Below are 18828 nucleotides of genomic sequence, written 5' to 3'. Positions count from 1 at the left end.
GAAACCAAAAGCGCACCTGAATACATGGTACACCCCAGAACTTAAACTCCTCCGGCAACAAAAAAGTAAACTTGAAGCACTTTGGAAATCAGCGCCCTCAGCAATTAACAAAACGAATCTCACTAATATCTCCACTCTCTACAAAAATGAGATTATACGCGCAAAGAAAGAATCGCTCAACTCCAGGATCGCGCAGGCAAGTTCCAGCTCAAAGGAGCTCTTTAACATCCTAAAGGAATTAGAAAACCCCATTCCTCCCACGGATAGCTGCACTAAAGATAAACCATGGTGCACAGGGATCCAGAATGCCCTTGTTAACAAAATGTCAGGGCTCCAGTCTAAAATTGACAATAAACAACAACTCACTTATGATTCGACTTCCAGCCCCCCCCCTACAGCCACCAGCCCAGGGTTTACCTTCAAAAAGGTATCCATACCCGAAGTACAAAAAATTATAGCATCATTGAAACCCTCGAACTGCAAGGGGGACAGCTGTCCCGCACAGATCATAAAAGATGCTGCAAGGGATCTCTCCCCGTTCATTACAACATTAATAAACCTGTCATTCTCTGATAACTCGGTACCCAGCAATCTGAAACAATCCTGGGTCCTACCACTACTAAAAAAAAACTACCCTCGACCCAGATATACCCACGAATTACAGACCCATCACCACTGTCCCATTCTTACTAAAAATTCTTGATAGAGTGGCCTATCTACAAATCCAGGATTACCTCGAGACTAACCATTTACTAGGAATTCGCCAGTCCGGCTTTCGTCCACTACACGGGACAGAAACGGCCCTGGTTGATCTCAAGTGCCAGATAGACGACCTCAAAGATAAAGGTAAAGCTGGCATCCTTCTTCTTCTTGACCTATCCGCTGCCTTTGATCCTGTGCAACCATCTGTCATCGGCAGTACACTTCTCCCACTCCGCAATTTTCATGGATCCAATCCTTCCAGGACAATAGGACCATGTGGGTCTTCTCACCCCTAGCAGCTGCCGACCCTATCCCTATTCCTTGGGGTGTCCCACAAGGATCTTGTGTATCACCTACTTTGTATAACATTTTTACAAAGCCCCTATTCGACAAGCTGGACCATCTGGGTGTCACCTACACCAACTACGCAGATGACACCCAGATACTCCTCACCTTATCCGGCAACTATAATTCGGACGCCATTTGGATCAATGAAGTCTTCTCCATCATTCAGGCATGGATGGCCACACATGGCCTCTGCCTGAATGATGACAAGACTGAACTGCTCCTTGTCGGCTCACCCAACACCATTCGGAAACTTAGTCCCAGCTACACTAGCTTTACCATTGACGGCAACACCATCCCTATCGCCAAGAGTGTAAAAACCCTTGGTTTTTACCTCGACACGAATACTAATCTAGCCAAACAAATTAATATGACTGCCTCAGCCACGGCCTACACGGGCAAACTAATCATGGCCTGTAGACCGCTGATTTCCCCTAACAACTGCCTCACCTTAGCCAGAGCACTTATACAATCTAAACTAGATTACTGCAATAGTCTCTATGTAGGTGCCAACAAAACGGTAATTAATAAATTGCAAGTTCTACAAAATAATGCACTCCGTGCCGCCCTGAATATTCCCAGAAGAGAAACATATTTCGGCTACCAGAATTGCATGCAAATGGCTCTCCATCCAACAAAAAATAGATCTAAAAACCATCTGCCTCACCTATAAAGCACTCAACGGCCTTGCCCCTCCCTATCTCACTAACAAATTTACACTAAGACAGAACACTAGAACCACTAGATCCTCTAATACACTACAACTGACTGTGCCCAAATTCTCCCTCAAAAGAGCTGGTGGTTCCAGCTTCCCAGCTCTGGCTTCACAACTTTGGAATACCATTCCACTGGATATCAAATCTACACCCACCTTCCAGCCTTTCAGAACTAAGGTCATCACCTGGTTACTCAACAATTAACCTACCATGATTGAATGCATACCCTCTGCAAGAATGTATTTTGCACTATGTCAGAATATTATTGTCTATGCACTAATTGCTATCTTGTCAAGTATACCTTTGCTTCATCACTGTACAATTGTGCCCTACCTTGCCTGTAACTCGAAGCTTAAGCGCCCATATACCCTTGGGTCAGGTGCGCTATACAAATTAATAAACAAACAAAGACCATGTAGAAAAACAAGTCAGCTTCAGACCCGCGAGAGGAACAAAATCAGCACTACTATCCATCTGGCATGACCTAAAGGCAAGCGCTGACTCCAACACAACCTCAGTCCTGATTCTGCTCGACCTCTGCAGCATTTGACACAGTAAGTCATGACACCCTCATCAAGAGATTAGAAGAAATGGGTATAAGACTTAACTACCCTGGATAAAATCATTCCCATCAGACAGAACAGAATGTCAGGATAAAGCCCTTCAACTCTGCTACACGATTTAACAACTACATCGTACCAAAAACAAACTGTCAGGTTGGGTGGATCATCATTCTCAGCCTTGGGCCCCCACGCTGTGGAACACGCTCCCACTCCACATCCGACTCACTGAAGACCTCATGCCTTTCCGCAAATCACTGAGAACTTGGCTCTTCTCCTAAAACCGACTCAAACTGGATAACAGCAACTCAATGACATTTGCCCAAAATGCTAGATCATAAATGGCAATCCAGCGTCGTGATCCAGGCGATACATTGAAAACTAATAATCCTTTAAGGTTAGCTAAAAAGGACAAACGAAATAGAATGAGTAAAAAGGATCAAAGCTGTGAAGTGGATAAAAAGAATAAGTTGTATGAGAAGTGGCTGAAATTAATGAAATGGACAAAATAAATGTAATGGACAAGAGGATCGGTGGACGAGAGGAATAAAGTGGATAACAGCAATTCAACTAACCCAAACTACTATATCATAAAATAAATAACAATCCAACATCAAGATCTAAGTGAGAAATTGAAAGCTAATAACCTCTAATGTAAACTAAAAAGGACAAAGAGCATAGCATGAGTAAAGTGGATCAAAGCAATGAAGTGGATAAAAAGAATAAATGGTATGAAAGCAGTAAAGCGGTTAAAATTAATGAAATTATTGCAATGGACGAAAGGAACAAAATGGACGAGAGGAATAAAGTGAAGAGGATGGAAAGATGAATACAGGATGAGTGCACAGATAGATGGCATGGAATGTAAGTGCATGGTATAAATGGAATGAATAGAATAGATGATTCGAGTGCATGAGACGGATAGAGTGCGTGCGACAAGTGCTATGGGCTGAACAGATAATGCAGGATGAATGGATGAAGTCGGTGGAGCGGATGAGTGCAGAATGAATGAGGGCATGGAGCGGATGAGAGCGTGGTGTAGGGTGTGGAGCGGATGTAGGGTGTTGAGCAGATTTAGGGTGTTGAATGGATGTACGGTGTGGTGTTGAGCCGATAATGGAATGGGTGTGGAGCGGGTATAGTGTGGAGCAAAAGTGTGTGGACGAAATGGGTGAGGTGTATGGAATGGATGTAGGTGGACGAACGGATGACGTATGTGGATGGAACTGGTGAAACGGGGTGTATGGAACGGGTCAAGCATGTGGATGGATGATGCATGGAGAAAGGTTAACGTTGGTAGAACGAATGAAAGGAGCAGACCGGATGATGAAGGGATAACATGCATAGATCGGACGAAGTGCATTGATCAGAAGGAAAACATAGAACTGATCGAACTGATAGTGTACATAGAACTGAGCAAGTGCATGCAACGGATGGAATGCACCTAACAGAGGGCATGGATTGGACACTGTACAAAAATGATTGGAGTGCATGGAACTATTGGAGTGTGCTCGATCTCAAGCACCTTAAGGTAAACCACCATATCACATCTCCACGCTTACTCTTCTTTACACCACCACTCAACTAGAACACAGCGATACTATGACACCATTCGGTATAGCTGTTCTCATTCCATCATTTGCCTCATACTCCCCATCACCCTAACTAAACACAGCTGGTTACACACCATCCATCCAGACTAGGCGTTCTCCTCAGGCCTAACGCAGCCAGAATCGGTCTGGATAACAACCTGCTAGAACAAACACATACTCTTGATCTCTCAACCACCACACCTACCGCTAAGAAGCAGCTATCACACGAATGCCACACCAGCTGCACACATATCCGGTGCTCACACGCACCTTATGACTCTCTTCTCTCTACTGACTTGAACTTCGCTTCCCAAGGGCGTTCAACCTACCAGCGCCTTGAGATCATACCAATGGTACATAAGGCGCTATGTAAATGCAAAGTAACATAACATAACAAGGATCCTCACTATCACCACTGTATTTCAACATCTACCAGGCTTCGCTAATTGATAGATATTTCATTTGTATCACGCTTGCGCACACTTTGTTTCAGAGCGCGACAAGGGAGGGAAACCAGGGAGAAAAAACAACTGTCTTACTAGGCCCAGTGACACTGAGAACGCGCAAGTGCATGGGAGGTAAATGGGGGGGGGGTGGGAGGGAGGTGCACGGAAGGGGGAGAATTGGAGAGTGCGGAGCAAAGGACAACCAGTATTAAAATCAATAATGAAAGGCAACAAACAGTGGTAGTGCAGCCAGCAAATTGGCAAGTGCTGGGTTTAAGGCAGCAGACGGGGTATGTCTGATAAGTGCAGGAAAAAGGGGGGGTGGACTTATATGGTTATAGATCTGGACCCCAGTGGAGGAGATCACCCGCACTGCCTCAGGGCAGGGTGAGCAGGTACCAGGGTCCGGAAGTCAGAGGGTAGGCCAGGTGCACAGTGCCAAGAGATCAGCATGGGAGAGGAGGGGCGAAGGCTGATGCAAAGAGGAAGGTCTTGAGGTGCTTCTGGAACCGGTGCTCAAGTTTCAGAGTGGCAGGGAGGCTGTTCCAGTGGAGTCCCCAGCCGAACCCCACCTTGTTTCTTTGAATAATGACTGACCCTGAGGGAGTTGGAGGTAGAGGAGTGAAGAGCTTGAGAGGGGAGGTATTTACGAAGGGATAGCTGAATTTTGGACTCAGGCCCCAGAAAGCCTTGACAATGCAGGGTTTTGAATGCAATCCTTTGAGTCCACTGGGTGCCAGTGAAGAGATACGATTGCAGGGCTTGAGGCCATGGAAAAGTCTTGCAGTCCTGTTCTAGATGAGTTGCGGAGAGTAGAGGCAGGTAGACTTAGAAAGAGGCTGTTGCAATAGTCCAACCTAGAGAGAACCAGGGCTCGGGAGACAGTGGGCTTCTGGAGGAAGGAGAAACGAGGCAGAGTACCTCTAAGGAGATGCAGTAGGACGTTTGAGTTTTTGAGACTTCAGTTGTGGGCAGAGAAGGAAAGCGTGGAATCAAAGATGACCTGAGGTTCTTAGCCTCGCAGGTGGAGGGCCAAGGGAGGCCAGCCAGAGAGTGAGGGGAAAGGTGGGTGAAGGTGTACCAATGAGGAGGATCTCAGTTTTGCTGGCATTCAGGCAGAGATCGTTGGCAACACACCAACCCTGAATGGCAGTTAGGCAATTGGAGATGAGAGAAGTCTGAAAATGTGGTGTCATCTGCATAGCACTGGAAATTGGAGCAGAATATCAAATCTTCAAAAAATGCATTCTTATGTGCTACAACTACGCAGACACTCGTCTACAAATCGAAGATGCACAAGAACACGCAACTCTAGGAGAATGTCTCAAAGAAATCTACGACTGGATGAAGGCCAACAACCTAAAAGACAGAAATCATGAATATATCCAAAAACCAAGAGAACACCTACTTTGGCCGACAGAATTGGGACCCGCGCCCACTCCATCAAACTTAGTTAAAACCTGGGAGTCCTAATGGACAACACACTAACATTAGCACCACAAGTAAACGTAATAATTGAGAAATGTTTCTTCCTCCCCTCAACAAAAAGAATCCTACCATTCTGTCCCTCACCCTCAAAACATTGACAATTGTCACCCTCATGTTAAGACTACACCAACAAGCCTCTACCTCGGAATGCCAGAATACCTGCTGGAGAAACTGCCACGCATCCAAAACGCAGCAGCCAGAATTCTCCTGTAACTATCTAGAAGAGACATCACACCAGCCCCAAAAATGCTACATTGGCTTCCAATCAAACATATCGTGTGCATAACACAAAGAGCTAACAACCTCCCGAAAGAAATAAGAAACACAAGACCACCTAAAATTCAGGAAACTACTCAAAACCTGGCTCTTCAAGACCCAGGAAACAACAAAACGGAGAATGCAAAGAGATCCAGTTGCCATAAACACATGACAATACAGAACACTGAAGGGACCACCCGCAAGAGAAGGAAAAAAAAAAAACTGGTGCAGTTCTGGACAGACCAAAAGCAACAATTCAGAACAAGAGCTAGCAAGGCTGATAACAACGGGCATAACTATCGACCTTACCCACTACCAGGCGTCCCCAGACACATGACCCATTTATTTTAAATTCTTTTTAGCATTTAAACCACAACCCAATGCAACTGTACATCCACTGTTCAACTACCTCACGCTCACAAAAGCACCATCCTCAAACCAATCCCTCCATATAAGCTATCCTGCCAGCCAAAACGATACCACTATCCCCACACTAAGAAACCCACACCGTAGCTAGTTGGTAGAAGATGGAATGCACTAGACTGACATACACATACACAAACCTGCAGTATTCTTGGAGATGGACGGACAACGACACACGCTACAAAAATTGTCTTGAGACATGGGTATGGCGATTCCCATGTGTCAATCTAGACATGCTTGAAAGGACTGAACTCTACTGCGTCGCACACAGAGCAATGGACATAAGTCACAACCCAACAGATCCGACGGCCAGTTTGCAGTTTGCATGGATCTATGTGATCACTATGACCTTTGGAAATCAGACGGCTGAAAATGCTGACTTTTTTGTTTTTTTTACTTTTTTAGCCCCTCCCCCCCTTACACCATACATGTGGGGGGGACCCTGCAGCACCCCATTCTTATATCCCATGCCTCCACCTCCACATAAATACATGGTGTAAGGGGGGGTCAAAAAAGTAATTTTGAGGGCAACATTTTGGGCCATTACCATTTGCATCAGGCACAGACAGTGCTGTAAGAGCTGGCCTGAGTAACAACAATGATAGAATTGTATAGACTGAATAGCGCAACATATGGACAGAGAAATAGACTGCCTTGTCTCATGCTGAAATTGGATCACTATAAGGAATAAACTATTCTAAAATCTTGAGACTCAATGAGTGTGCATTTCTTCAGACAACAATGCTAATAACCAACCCTATTAAAACTTCACCCCTCCTTGTACACCTCTCAAACTCTAACCACAACCTTGCCTCTTAAAACCACAGCAACCTGCACGCCCTTCACTACACCGCAACACACCACTCATCCTTATACAACAGCACACAGCGCATTCCGACCGGATAGCACACCAAAAAGCTCTGCGCACAGTATTAACAGAGCTGAAGCTGCCAACAGCACATCACAACGCCCTTGCTCTTTCTCCAAACTTGTCCTACTAACGCACCCTAACCCACCCCCCAAACTTTCAGGTCTACCAAGGGACCACTACGGTGGTGATGGTATAAGTATCCTTTAACATTAACAAGCCAGTGCACGCAATCAACCCATCTGCAAGCCAACAGATGCCAGTTTCTCCTTGTTGTCAGCCTCTTTCTTGCAGAGTCAAGTGAGCACCGGGAGACTGCCCCAGTGGTGGTAACAGTGTGTGGTATAAGACAACATGACATACAAAAATGGAGTGAAATATGGACTGGCGCGGGTAGGGTGTTCACAGGGTCTAATCAGGCTGTAGAGCCTGCAGTATGATCTGCTCCCACGGGTTTGCAGATGGAAGGGGACCCTCTAGCCTCGGTGTTGGGGCAGTTTTGTTTCTTGCAGGAAACAACCATTCACGGGTTAGGGAGGTGGGATGAGGACGTGAAGAGGTAACTTGGTGGTCTATGGAAGGCAGTGTGGGCAGGACAACAAAAGTAAAAAAAAATGGAGATGGAAAAGTGGACGGGGCCAGAATTCCCGGTCTTAAGTTTATCCTCCAAGTCTTTCTCTGTGCCCCACATGGCTAGTCTGTCACATCAATTGCAGATTCCCTCTGCACGCATACCCACTTCCCTGGTGGTGGTATGGCAACTCTATATCCTGCAGCAGGTTATTCACTGTCATTGAATGCTCTGACATAAGTGGTAGAGCACGCCCCTTATTGGTGGAATCCTGTGGTTTTGGGGGGGGGGTGGTTTCCAGTTTGCCACGACCACTTGGCTCTTGTAGCCATACTCTAGTGTGGCTACTCCAGGCCTTGGCTTGACAGCTACGCCATTCTCCTGCTGGATAAGATGGAACTTTTACAGTTCACCTGAGGCCGGCAGTGAAGAGAAACTTCGCCCTTGAGAGAGTATCCAAACTATAATGCGATCTTGTGGTCTGATTGCCACAGCCATTGGTGTGAATCTTACAGTTAGTCATGTTATATTGGTCTTGTACCACGCAGTCCTACCACTTACATGGCTTCTTGTTGCTCTGGCGAAAAGGGAGGGCTGGAGTAGCAGTGTTAAGAGCAGGTAGTAGTAAGTGCAGGGTTTTCCGGAGCACAGTGATGGGGCTGTGCTCCTCGCCCATACCACCTTCTGGTTGTCGCTTTAGGTTTTTGGGGGAAATGGGAGCTGCCCCTGCCTTGTGGCACTTAGCCAGCTGCCCAATCAATGCTGCTCATGTGAAGTTCGTAACCTTGTGTGATTCCGGCCACGTGATACTGTGTGGGTCTATCCCACTGGTCTGGGTGTGGGGAGGGAGGCTAGACGGGTGAGTTGTGGGGGGAAATGATGAAATGGGGGTGCGGGAGAGAACATTAATTTAAAACACAGGGCTCAAAGGGAGCGGGCAAGGGGGAGGACTGCAAAGGAGTGGCAGTCTCTACCCTGTAGTGTTTTCCAATGTATGCCTATCTGTGTGTTCCAGAGTATGAAGTTTGAGTAAATTCCCCACTGTCGCAATAAGTTTGTTTGCATTTTTCCTGCCTGACCGCTTAACTCGACGGCCCGCTTCCCCATCAGTTTTTCTTTTCTGCGCACACTAGCCGCCTACTGATCTGTGCTGGGTGCAGGTGACCACCCCTCCTTTGTAGGCCACTAATACTTCGATTGTGTTTAAGCTCCAAACAAGACCTCCATGAATTGAATGAATTGCCCCCTAAATGTGATTTGTTTTGATTCGTTTGGCACAACCTCGCCTAGTGTTTGTGAAATCTGCTTTCACTTTTGAGTAGCTAGGAGTTACTGCTAAGCATGCTGAGGCACATCGTGTGATACTGGGCTATAGTGTTGGAAGTGTAATTAATTCTTGCTGTGTTTGATTGGTGCTCCTTGCAGTTGCTGTAACTGGAGCGTTGTTGCTCCAAGTGTAAAGCAAATAAATATGCCTCATGCTTACCCAACTGGTAAAGCCTCTTCCAACCATATATCATGCACACCCACGCTACTGATGTGCTGCTTGACCAGTTTTCCTCGGTCACATCTGTTTTTCTGCTATGAATGTTACTTTGAATCCATCGCTTAAAATTCTGCAAGCATGCAACCTTTTGGCTTTGGTGTTCGACTTGAGTCACCTGGTATAAAACGTCCAGTGCTAAGAGGTACTGTTGTCCCCATCTCACCGTTTCGTGCTATCAAAACCCTGTTATTCACGCTCACTCTACTCTGAGCACGTCAGAACACTGCTTTAGCCATCTTGAGATTCCAACACTGGTGTACAGCAGAAAGTTGGCACTATTTTTTTTCCACCGTGACAGTGTGGTATGGTGCTTGATGCGATGTTTACACTTGGTGTCCTGGCTGCCTTCATTTGTCATGGTCTCTTGGTGCTTTGGAGGTGGAAGGGAACAGGTTTGGTCATGCATCACAAACAACCCAAGGAAAGTCGTTTTTTAGGTGTCCTTGGTGTTACCAAGTGTCCATGAAGGTCGTGAGATTGTCTGGAATTCTGTTTGGTTTATGTGTAGAATTCCTCAGTGGCTGTATGTAGTGAGATCAGTTAGTTGTGAGTCTAGGTTGCAGATTGGGTACCAAAACATCATTCATACAACAGGAGGAAAGAAATCGTGCTATAAACAAGCAGCACACTCATTTCTAGTGGGTGTAACATGGTATCATGGGGCAAAACGGCCTATGGAGCAATCGAGCAACATATGCATAACAGAATATTAATGACCATCTTACACTTCTGTGCAGACGGGTCCAATTGTCTTTAACTTCGCCACTGTCCAGCGCACTTCGTTGTAGACTTTGCACAGCAAGGATCGGGAATGGCAACTTAAGGGAAAAGGCTGTCTGGGCACTCTGTTGGGTTCTGGGAGGCGTGGACTTTCATAACCACTCCGGATGCAAGTACAGGCGCGCTTATTTCGCTTTCCTTGGCAAGGTCGACAGTCTTGAGTGATCTCTGGCATCCCAAGCATGGCAGATTGTGCTGTTAACAATTTCACTGGTAAAAGTTCTTCTGGGTTCCCGTATCTGACAGAGGGTTTCGGGGGTGGGGGATCACAAGTTTGTCTGGCGTGGGAAATGCATGGTAGTAATTTTGCGTGTGGGCTTTGACAACCCTGGGATGCAGGGACATCGTTAATGGAGAATTTCACATGTGGCATCCTATGCTGCCTGAAGCAGTTCTTTGATTGTCACTTCAACCAGAAGTGCAGTACAGAGAACTGCTCCTTTTCAGAGTGGCTCTGCGTTGTCAGTTTTTAGTAGGAGGTTGCCCCTAATATGGGGAACATTTAATAGTACATCTGATGATCATGTACATGTAGGCATTGTCCAAGTAGATGCATGAGTAGATATGTACCTATTTTGAATTGTTCAGCTGTTAGCTTGTGTGGATACCCTTTCGCTGGCTAGTAGGTGGAGCCTGGCCATTACTATTTTCACTGTTGAATGGCTGTGATGCCAGTGGGGGACCAGTAGAGGAAAGGGCAGAGTTGGCATGGTAGAGACCGGTGCGTGTCCTGATGGAGTATTAGACAGCCTCAGTATCTATAGTTTAAATTCTGCCGTGAATTCGGAGCTGTATCATACAAACTGTCTTCAATAGGGTTGTTATTAATGACACTTCAACTCTAGCTGTATTTATGTGAGCACTGTTAACTCACAACGTAGCTGGGAACCAAGAATCCTTTAACCTTGTACACGGGCCTCCAATTGTCATGTGCAAAATTAGGAGTGACTTTTTGTACCCAACTGTTTGTAATTTGAAGCTTTGGGATTTTCAGTGGAAGACCTCTTTGAGCTGTTCTTGATTTTGCTCCCTCTCCTCTGTTATGGTTTAATGGAATAATTTGGTGATATGATATGCATGGCCTGATTGTTCGTTTTTAATGTGCATTCTCTTGTTTTCCAGCTGACCCTCTGTGGGAAAATAGGGGAGGTTCTTGAGGCAGCCAGGATGTGCAGCTCCACACCTCAAATCTGGTTCTTGACTGATCGTCGCATCATGGAAGACTACCCCCAGCAGGAGATCTTGCGGGCTCTGAAGGCACGCTGTTGTGACGACGAGCTGGAGTTTCGTGCAATGGTTATGGATGAGGTTGTGTTAACCATAGAACAAAGCAACTTGGGTAAGGATGGATTGCTCTGCCAGGTACCTTGGCAATTGTAGTTAATATCTGTGGCATGGGTGCACAGACTCTGCTTTACTCTTCCACCGTTCCTTTTGACTCATACATTATATGGAGGTGGTCATGTTATTTACCCACAGGATTCACTTATGCACCCAAGGCTATGTGCAGTGTATTCTGGGAATGTATTGTAAATGGACTGTCCATGTGCCGCTATAACTAACAAACAAAAGCCCTGCTAGTAAGAGTGGCTGAGTTTACCTTCCTGGGTTTCAGTCCGTTACCCTCAGATTTCCCAGCCCTTGGTAGTTGCGTTTGTCCATGAAATTAGGAAGCTGGTGTGGGAGAATTGAAGTGGGGGCGGAGATGTGTTCTACTTCTGCATCTAGATTATTGCACCGAAGGAAGTGCCGTGGCAATGAGACAGTTGTTGGTTCTTGGTGTAGCATAGTTGCTGCCGTTTTTATGTCTTTACATGTATCTGTATGAGTGTATGCTAGTGTAGTTAATGGTTTCGGGCCAAAATGACTGAATCCAGATGACCTACCCAACCAAAAGTCTGAACGAAGGTTGAACATTTGGTGGTACCTTCTTTCGGACTTTTGGTTGGGTAGGTCATCTGGATTCGGTTTAGGGATGCGGGAGTGTACCCCCAACCTCTGCTTACTATACTGTGAGGGGGGTCTCCCCCGCAGCTGTCCTGCAGTCCAGAATAAAAAGTGGCCGGGGTGTCCTCTGCAACAGCCCCGCTCATTATACTGTACAGTATGGTGAGCTAGGGTTGCGGGGGACACCCCTGCAACTGTCCCAACGAAAATAAAGAGAAAAAGGCTGCAGGGGTGTCCCCGCAACACCCCGCATACTATATAGTATAGTGAGCGGGGGGTTGCGTGGGACACCCGCATAGCTAAGCCGAAGGGGGGGGGGGGGGAAGGAACGGACAAGGCAGTGTCGGTTCCCGATCACAGAAGTGAAAGGGCACGGTTCAGTCAAAGTTTCGAAAACAAAAAGCTCGAATGCCTTTTTCTCGACAGTCAAAGGACCGAAAAAAGATCCTTTTTTTCTTTAGGGGGGGAGGGGGTTCCCCCAGTCTTTTTATAAAAAACTTACATTCTAAACTAAAAAAATATATAAATAAAACATTTAGATCCTTTTACTTTCGAACAAAAGGTCATTCGCCCCTTTGTTTTCGAACATTTGACCGGACGCTAAAGGGAACTGGTGTCGCAGTGACATGGTGTGAGACAGAATTGAAGGGAAGTAAGGGGGTGGGGGTGTGGGTAGGGGTTTGACCACATCAGGAATGTTCTGGTGAGAAAAGACTGAAGATTATTTCAAACAAATGCAATAGTGGAGGAGGGGCATGGGCCCCTCCTCCACTATTGATTGCATACTTGTTTCCAAAACTTTTCTACCCCACGTCATATCATTTGAAATAATAAAAACGAAAAACAGTGATTATCTGTTAAGGGTGGAATGGCTGGGTTCTTCAAACAAAATACGGAAAACATGCCAAACAATATTTACATAAGTAATAATGGATCAAGAATAAAGTTGGTGCAACAAAACATCACGCACCTGGTGGGAGACTTGCAGGACGCTCCAGTCATGATTGACTACATTCCACTTCTCGAACCTTACCGACAAAAATCTAACAAAACATACACACGTTTATAATCGGGAATTGGTAAATCGAAGGAAAAAACTAAGAAAAATGGCCAGAATAGCCAAGAAAACAAATCAATCGCCTATACTAAATGGCGTGAAACCAAGAACCACTATAAAAACTGGCTCTCTTCCACGAGACACTTGATGTACCAACAAGATGAGGAATCTATATGTTGAAAGTCCTAGTCAGCAGAAATGCCCAAGACTTCTGGGCCCTAATTAAATCTACCAGAAGTCAACCACTAGTCACACAGTTAAATCCTATTGGACACCTCGAATTGGCAAGGCCATTTTGAAGGCCTATACACAGCCCCAGATCAAACGGGCAAAATGGAGCAACTGACAATAGACAACGCACACTTGGGTTCCCCCACCTAGGCGCGTCAAACATCATCCACCAAATTTTGTGGCTCAACTCTTGAGCGTGTGGTCTGGATGGGCTAACTAACGCCATGTTAAAAGACAACACAAGAGATCGGGCATACTTTACCCACCCTGTTACAAATAATTTTATCACTCTCACCAAATACTTGCTTAATGGAAAGAAGCAACAATCTGTCCCATTTTTAAAAAAGGCGGTAGGGGCAACCCAACAAACTATCGCCCCATCGCTTTTAGACGTGATCGGGGAAAATGTATGGGGCAATCGTTTTGGAACACTTTCGCACATGGGGTGCAACAAATAAATAAAATCAATCCCCTACAAACAGGCTTTGTTAGAGGGGTTGGTACTGCCATTAACATAATCATTAACCCCTTAAAAAGCCGCACCCACAAAGAGTGTTTCATGGCTTTCATCGATCTGGTGCAAGCCTTCGACCAGATTGATCGTCAAACTCTGGAAAAAGTTGTCATTGGCAAATAGCCTGACCTCTATTTCCGAACCCTTAAAAGCCATGCATTGCAATGCATCATTGCGGGTACGTTTGAACCGCAATGGTCTGCTATCAGATCAAATCTTCCCTGCCAGAGGTGTAAAGCAAGGTTGCCTGATGGAGTTTGCGGTATTCAACTTCTTCATGCATGGTAGATTTGAAATCTCCTGATCCACATGTGAGAATTCCCGGTCAATCGGCAGGGCTCCATTAAATCGACTACTGTAATCAGATGATATTGTACTCGTAGACCAGACTCCAGTTGGGCTGCAACAGCAATTAAACAATTTACAGCAGTTCATCACCGCCAACAACTTTGAGATAAATCCAAAACTGAAATCTTTTTTGGTAACTCTTAACAAAGGCAAGAACGCTTACCCTTGGAAACTTGGAAGAGCAAATTGAACAAGTTACGGCCTTTAAATATCTGAGTTTGGAGTGATACAGTAGCGGAAGCACCAATGATCAGCCGTCTAAGCTTCCACACAAGCCTTGAGTCGGGCGCGTGCAGTAAATCTGACCTATGGAAAGTTTTACTTGTTGTTCCTTTCATTCTACCGTGTTAAAGTCCTCCCCATATAACATATGGTGCAGATGCCATGCCGCACATACCTGAAAAAACATGGCCATCCTTAGAGGGTTTATTTTGGAAAATAGTTTTAAACCTCCTGCAATCTGTTCCATCTCAATTATACGGCGTGAATTGGGTTTGTCTTCTCTTGCTTCATATGTCACATGGAAGAGATTCGGTTTGATCAACAAATGCTTTGTATCCAAAATGTCTTTCATCCAATCACATCGAGATTCTTGAAATGCTGCGAAATATTGGCATCGTCCACTCTGATGTTGCTACAATGGCAAGCCAACGTTTGCCTCATATTGAGGGAAATGGGACGCTCACTTGAAATACTGGCCACGAACCCCATCAATGCAAAAAAAAAAAGCTCCAAGATCAAAACTCTTGGAGTCGGCGAACGAGTATCACCCAGTAGCTCATATTTCTGCAGAATCTCGATGACTGGGCAGCACTTGTGAACACTTGAATCAATGCCCGGACAAGTCCACAAGAGACCAATTCTTTGAAGTCGATCGAACTTGATAACTACAAACGAAGTAAAACATAGGAGGGGGCCTCAGAAATTCGAGCCATTGTCATTCAACGCTTCAGAGACAAACTTAAAGCATTGGGTAACAACCTGCACAGCTCTCATCGAAAGACGGACAGCTTTCTTTCACCATGTCTGATTTCCAACGCCAAGACATGGATACATGCTGGAATCTTTTAATTTCCGGATTTAAAACCATTCATGTGATCGCACTAACAATTTGAACCATTGATCAAGGAGTTATAATGGAAAGTTCAAATCTTATACCGAATTAGAATTTTAATCTGGTTCAAGTTTCTCTTATATTGCAAACATTTTTACCAATTTAACTGCAAATTTTTTAAAAATATGTAGCCCTGATGGGAGCCTTTGCATGCAATTAGACAATACCAGACTGTCGCTACTTGCCTACTGTTTTTCCTCACACCACCAACCCCTCAAATTTTCCTGACCTCTTCCGCCTGTCCCAGTATTTCTGCTAACAAGATCCTGAATCATGTTAAAACCTTATTTTCTGGTATTTGCACCACTTGATTGTGAAAGTTGGCACTTCGTTCATCTCAACGGTGCTTCAGAAGCATGGGTAAGCTCTGCATGACTTGTAGCCAATCTCTCAGATGCATTGTGTGGCAGAAGCCCATGAATCTGTTTGCAGCTCCTCCCATCCGCAATTAATTGAATTTGCTTTTCAAACATGCTGATGCAAAGAATCCACCCTGATGGATGTTCCTGAAGTTGGAGATCTCATCTGTCAATTTTTATTTTTTATTTTCCTTGTGCAGGATCTATATTTGCTAGCTTGTGTAATCATTAAATCTTACTACAGACTGGTGTGCATGGGCTACAAAGTAACTGATCCTGGGTACAAATGTATCCTCTACCCCTTTTAGACTGGAGGAGCAGGGCAATTGTCTACTTTGTCTCCCACCCAACAATGCCTGAATTACTGCCCCTTCCGTTTTAAGCAGTTTGCCCTGGGGTTTGACAACTGGTTATCATTTCTAGCCACCCAAGCTTGAATGAGACATTGACTATGCCTTGGCCCTGTGGCTTTCCCTCTAGTTATGCTCCTCCCCATACCTCCCAACCTTTGGTGTTCCTTCGCTAACCTTATTCAATCGTCTACTTTCTATCTCCTGAGAATTCTGTGCAGGATTTCACAACAGCTTTGCCAGCCTCGCTAACAAACTGCTGTTGGTCTCAATGTATGCTTTAAAAAGCACTGGACTCTGGGTATGAAAATGCTACACGGATTACAGACTTGAAGATTTTTAGTCTGCAAAATTATTCATGACCAGGCACACTACTTCCCAAGATCCTTCCAGCCATCAAGGCAGTCTGATTTCCCCGCCTCTTGATGTCGCTTGAGTAGGTCTTTCGATGGTTGAGCCCTTTACTAAATCTAGAACTGATGCCTAGCGGTTTGGTGGGTCATTGAAGATCTAGATTTTCCTCTTGGCCGACTAGCCCTCTCTACCGAGACGCTGCCTGTGCTTGAAACTGCTCAACTGGAGGTGTGTAACTGCTCAAAATGTTATACCATTCTCCACTGCCACTTGCTTGGTATTCCAGTGCTCTGTGGGTTAGGTTGGTGAAGAGAGGGAACATGCAGGACTCTGGGGTTGACTGCACAAGGGCAGTATCCTGAGCTGGCCTCTTTCTAGGTGTTAAGAGTTTTGTGCCACTGGAAGCCTTGCATGCCTGTGGTTCTTTACTGCATTTACAGGGACTGTGAAATGTATTGGTTGTTGAGATGTGGTTTCTGTTGGGCGTGGTGGTAAATTAACCAAAGGCTTGCCTCAAAATGCTAAGGGCAGTGCTGCACTCCAAAAGGCTACCCAGCCAATTTCAATATACAATATTTTAGCTTCAAAGTAAACGAGAATCCAATCAAACCTTTATTGTGCATTACAAAGGGTTATTCATAACACTACTTGGAATAGTGAAATCCTTCAAACGTAGATGGTCTCTTTCAGATATTCATGTGTTCATTTTAACAATTGTCAGAATAATTCTTAGCTATGTAATTGGGTTTGGACCAACTGTCCTTCAGTAGATGTCCCAGACTTCCCTTTAATACAATAACTAGACAAACCCTTTAGTATGATCTTTTTTGGATATGACCAGGCGTGCTGCAGAGTTACCATCCTTCCTCATTCATAATTCCCACCAGCACATTAGTGGGTAGCTCAGTACAAGGAGGCCTTGACTAATTTTGCCAAGTGGGGCACTCAACCTAATTCTTGCATTACAAATGCAAAATGCCACAGCTTTGTGCAGCTTCCCCAAAGAGGGTCCCTTGCACTATGCTACAGGGTATGGCTGAAAATGGAATCTGTCAAGCGTTCCTGTTGTACTTGCTCCAAAATGGGCACATAAAGTGTTACCTCCTCTCCTACCACTTGTGGTGGTGAAAACCCCAAGCAAGCTCCCCCCACCATAATCCAGCTGGTAGCCCGCCCAAATCCACAAAAGATGCATTTGGCAGTGTGGCTTTTGTAGCATTTGGATATTTAAAGCTGCTCTTCTGTAGCCTTAGCCTCCGCAAGCACCTTCCAAAGATGTGTGGCCATCCCCAGGGAGGTCACAAACCTGACGCATAATTTTAACAAACTGTCCGTGATTTGGTGTAGAGAACAAGATATCCACCTAGTAAAATAAACTGCGTCAGATGTCACGTCTACTTGACTTTTGGGACTGGCTTTCAATTCATTCACTGAAGGTACATGTCATAGTACTTGCTCCATACTATCGCAACATAACCTTATGATGGAAGGTATCAGTTGTTAAAACTTTCATCGAAGGACAGCTGCCAATAGCTTGTCTTACTTGCAGCTGGCATTTAAATAATTTGTGCAGACTATTGTTGCTACGGTTTGATCGAAACCGAAAATGTTCACTAAAACATCCGGCGTGCCAACTACTTATTTTAAACATCAGTATTAAACATACAGGTGGGTACATGTTATATTCACATAGTAACACCAAGACACATTTTCCTTACCACTTGAGTAGGCTTTTAACATCGAATACTCGTCCCCTCCTCATGGTGGGACGTTTTGAACCCGTACCCCCCCCCTCCCACCCACCACTTGACCTTGCACGTACAACTGCCGGTACTTCGGCGTTTGTTGCAATTTGTAGCGAGCGACATGTGTGGCGCTGATCAACGTTTGGGTTGAAGTTCGTTGGATGCATAGTGTAGGTTTGTGACGGGCATGTTAAATTGGTGGCGTATCCTGAGGTGTCCTATCCGGGCCAGGGCTGGATATTGCTAGACTTTGCTGGTGCGTTGGGTCGTTCCGAGCCCAAAATGTATTGGTTGGCAAAGTCGCACCAGGCATCTTCATGTCGTGCGGCCTTGTCATGGAGTGCTGCCGTAATTTTTTCCATTGTGTAGATGTTTGTTGCAATCTGTATCCGGTCTTATTTTAGTCGGGAGATGTACAGACTTCCATTTGCTGACTATGCTCGCTCTAGCAGCCAATAGCAGGGTGGATACCAGTCCTCTGACTCTAATCAGCTCATCGTCCTCCTCTTCCAGA

General features: G+C 45.3%; 1 protein-coding gene across 4 annotated transcripts in view; it reads left to right on the top strand.

Annotated features, from left to right (window-relative positions):
* RIMKLB (ribosomal modification protein rimK like family member B) overlaps positions 1-18828 on the top strand; it is a 222651-nt gene that overhangs the window by 10274 nt on the left and 193549 nt on the right. For all 4 annotated transcript variants that reach the window (XM_069650582.1, XM_069650584.1, XM_069650585.1 and 1 more), the window contains one exon: positions 11418-11634. In XM_069650582.1, coding sequence (XP_069506683.1) covers positions 11463-11634 — 172 coding nt within the window. In that variant the 5' untranslated portion in view covers positions 11418-11462. Of the gene's footprint in view, positions 1-11417; positions 11635-18828 lie in introns of those variants that run through there.

Source organism: Ambystoma mexicanum, chromosome 3p (assembly GCF_040938575.1).
Source record: "Ambystoma mexicanum isolate Mex_15411 chromosome 3p, UKY_AmexF1_1, whole genome shotgun sequence".
Lineage (NCBI taxonomy): Eukaryota > Metazoa > Chordata > Amphibia > Caudata > Ambystomatidae > Ambystoma > Ambystoma mexicanum.
Note: the sequence above shows the minus strand (reverse complement) of the source record. Positions and strands in the feature narration are given on the sequence as shown.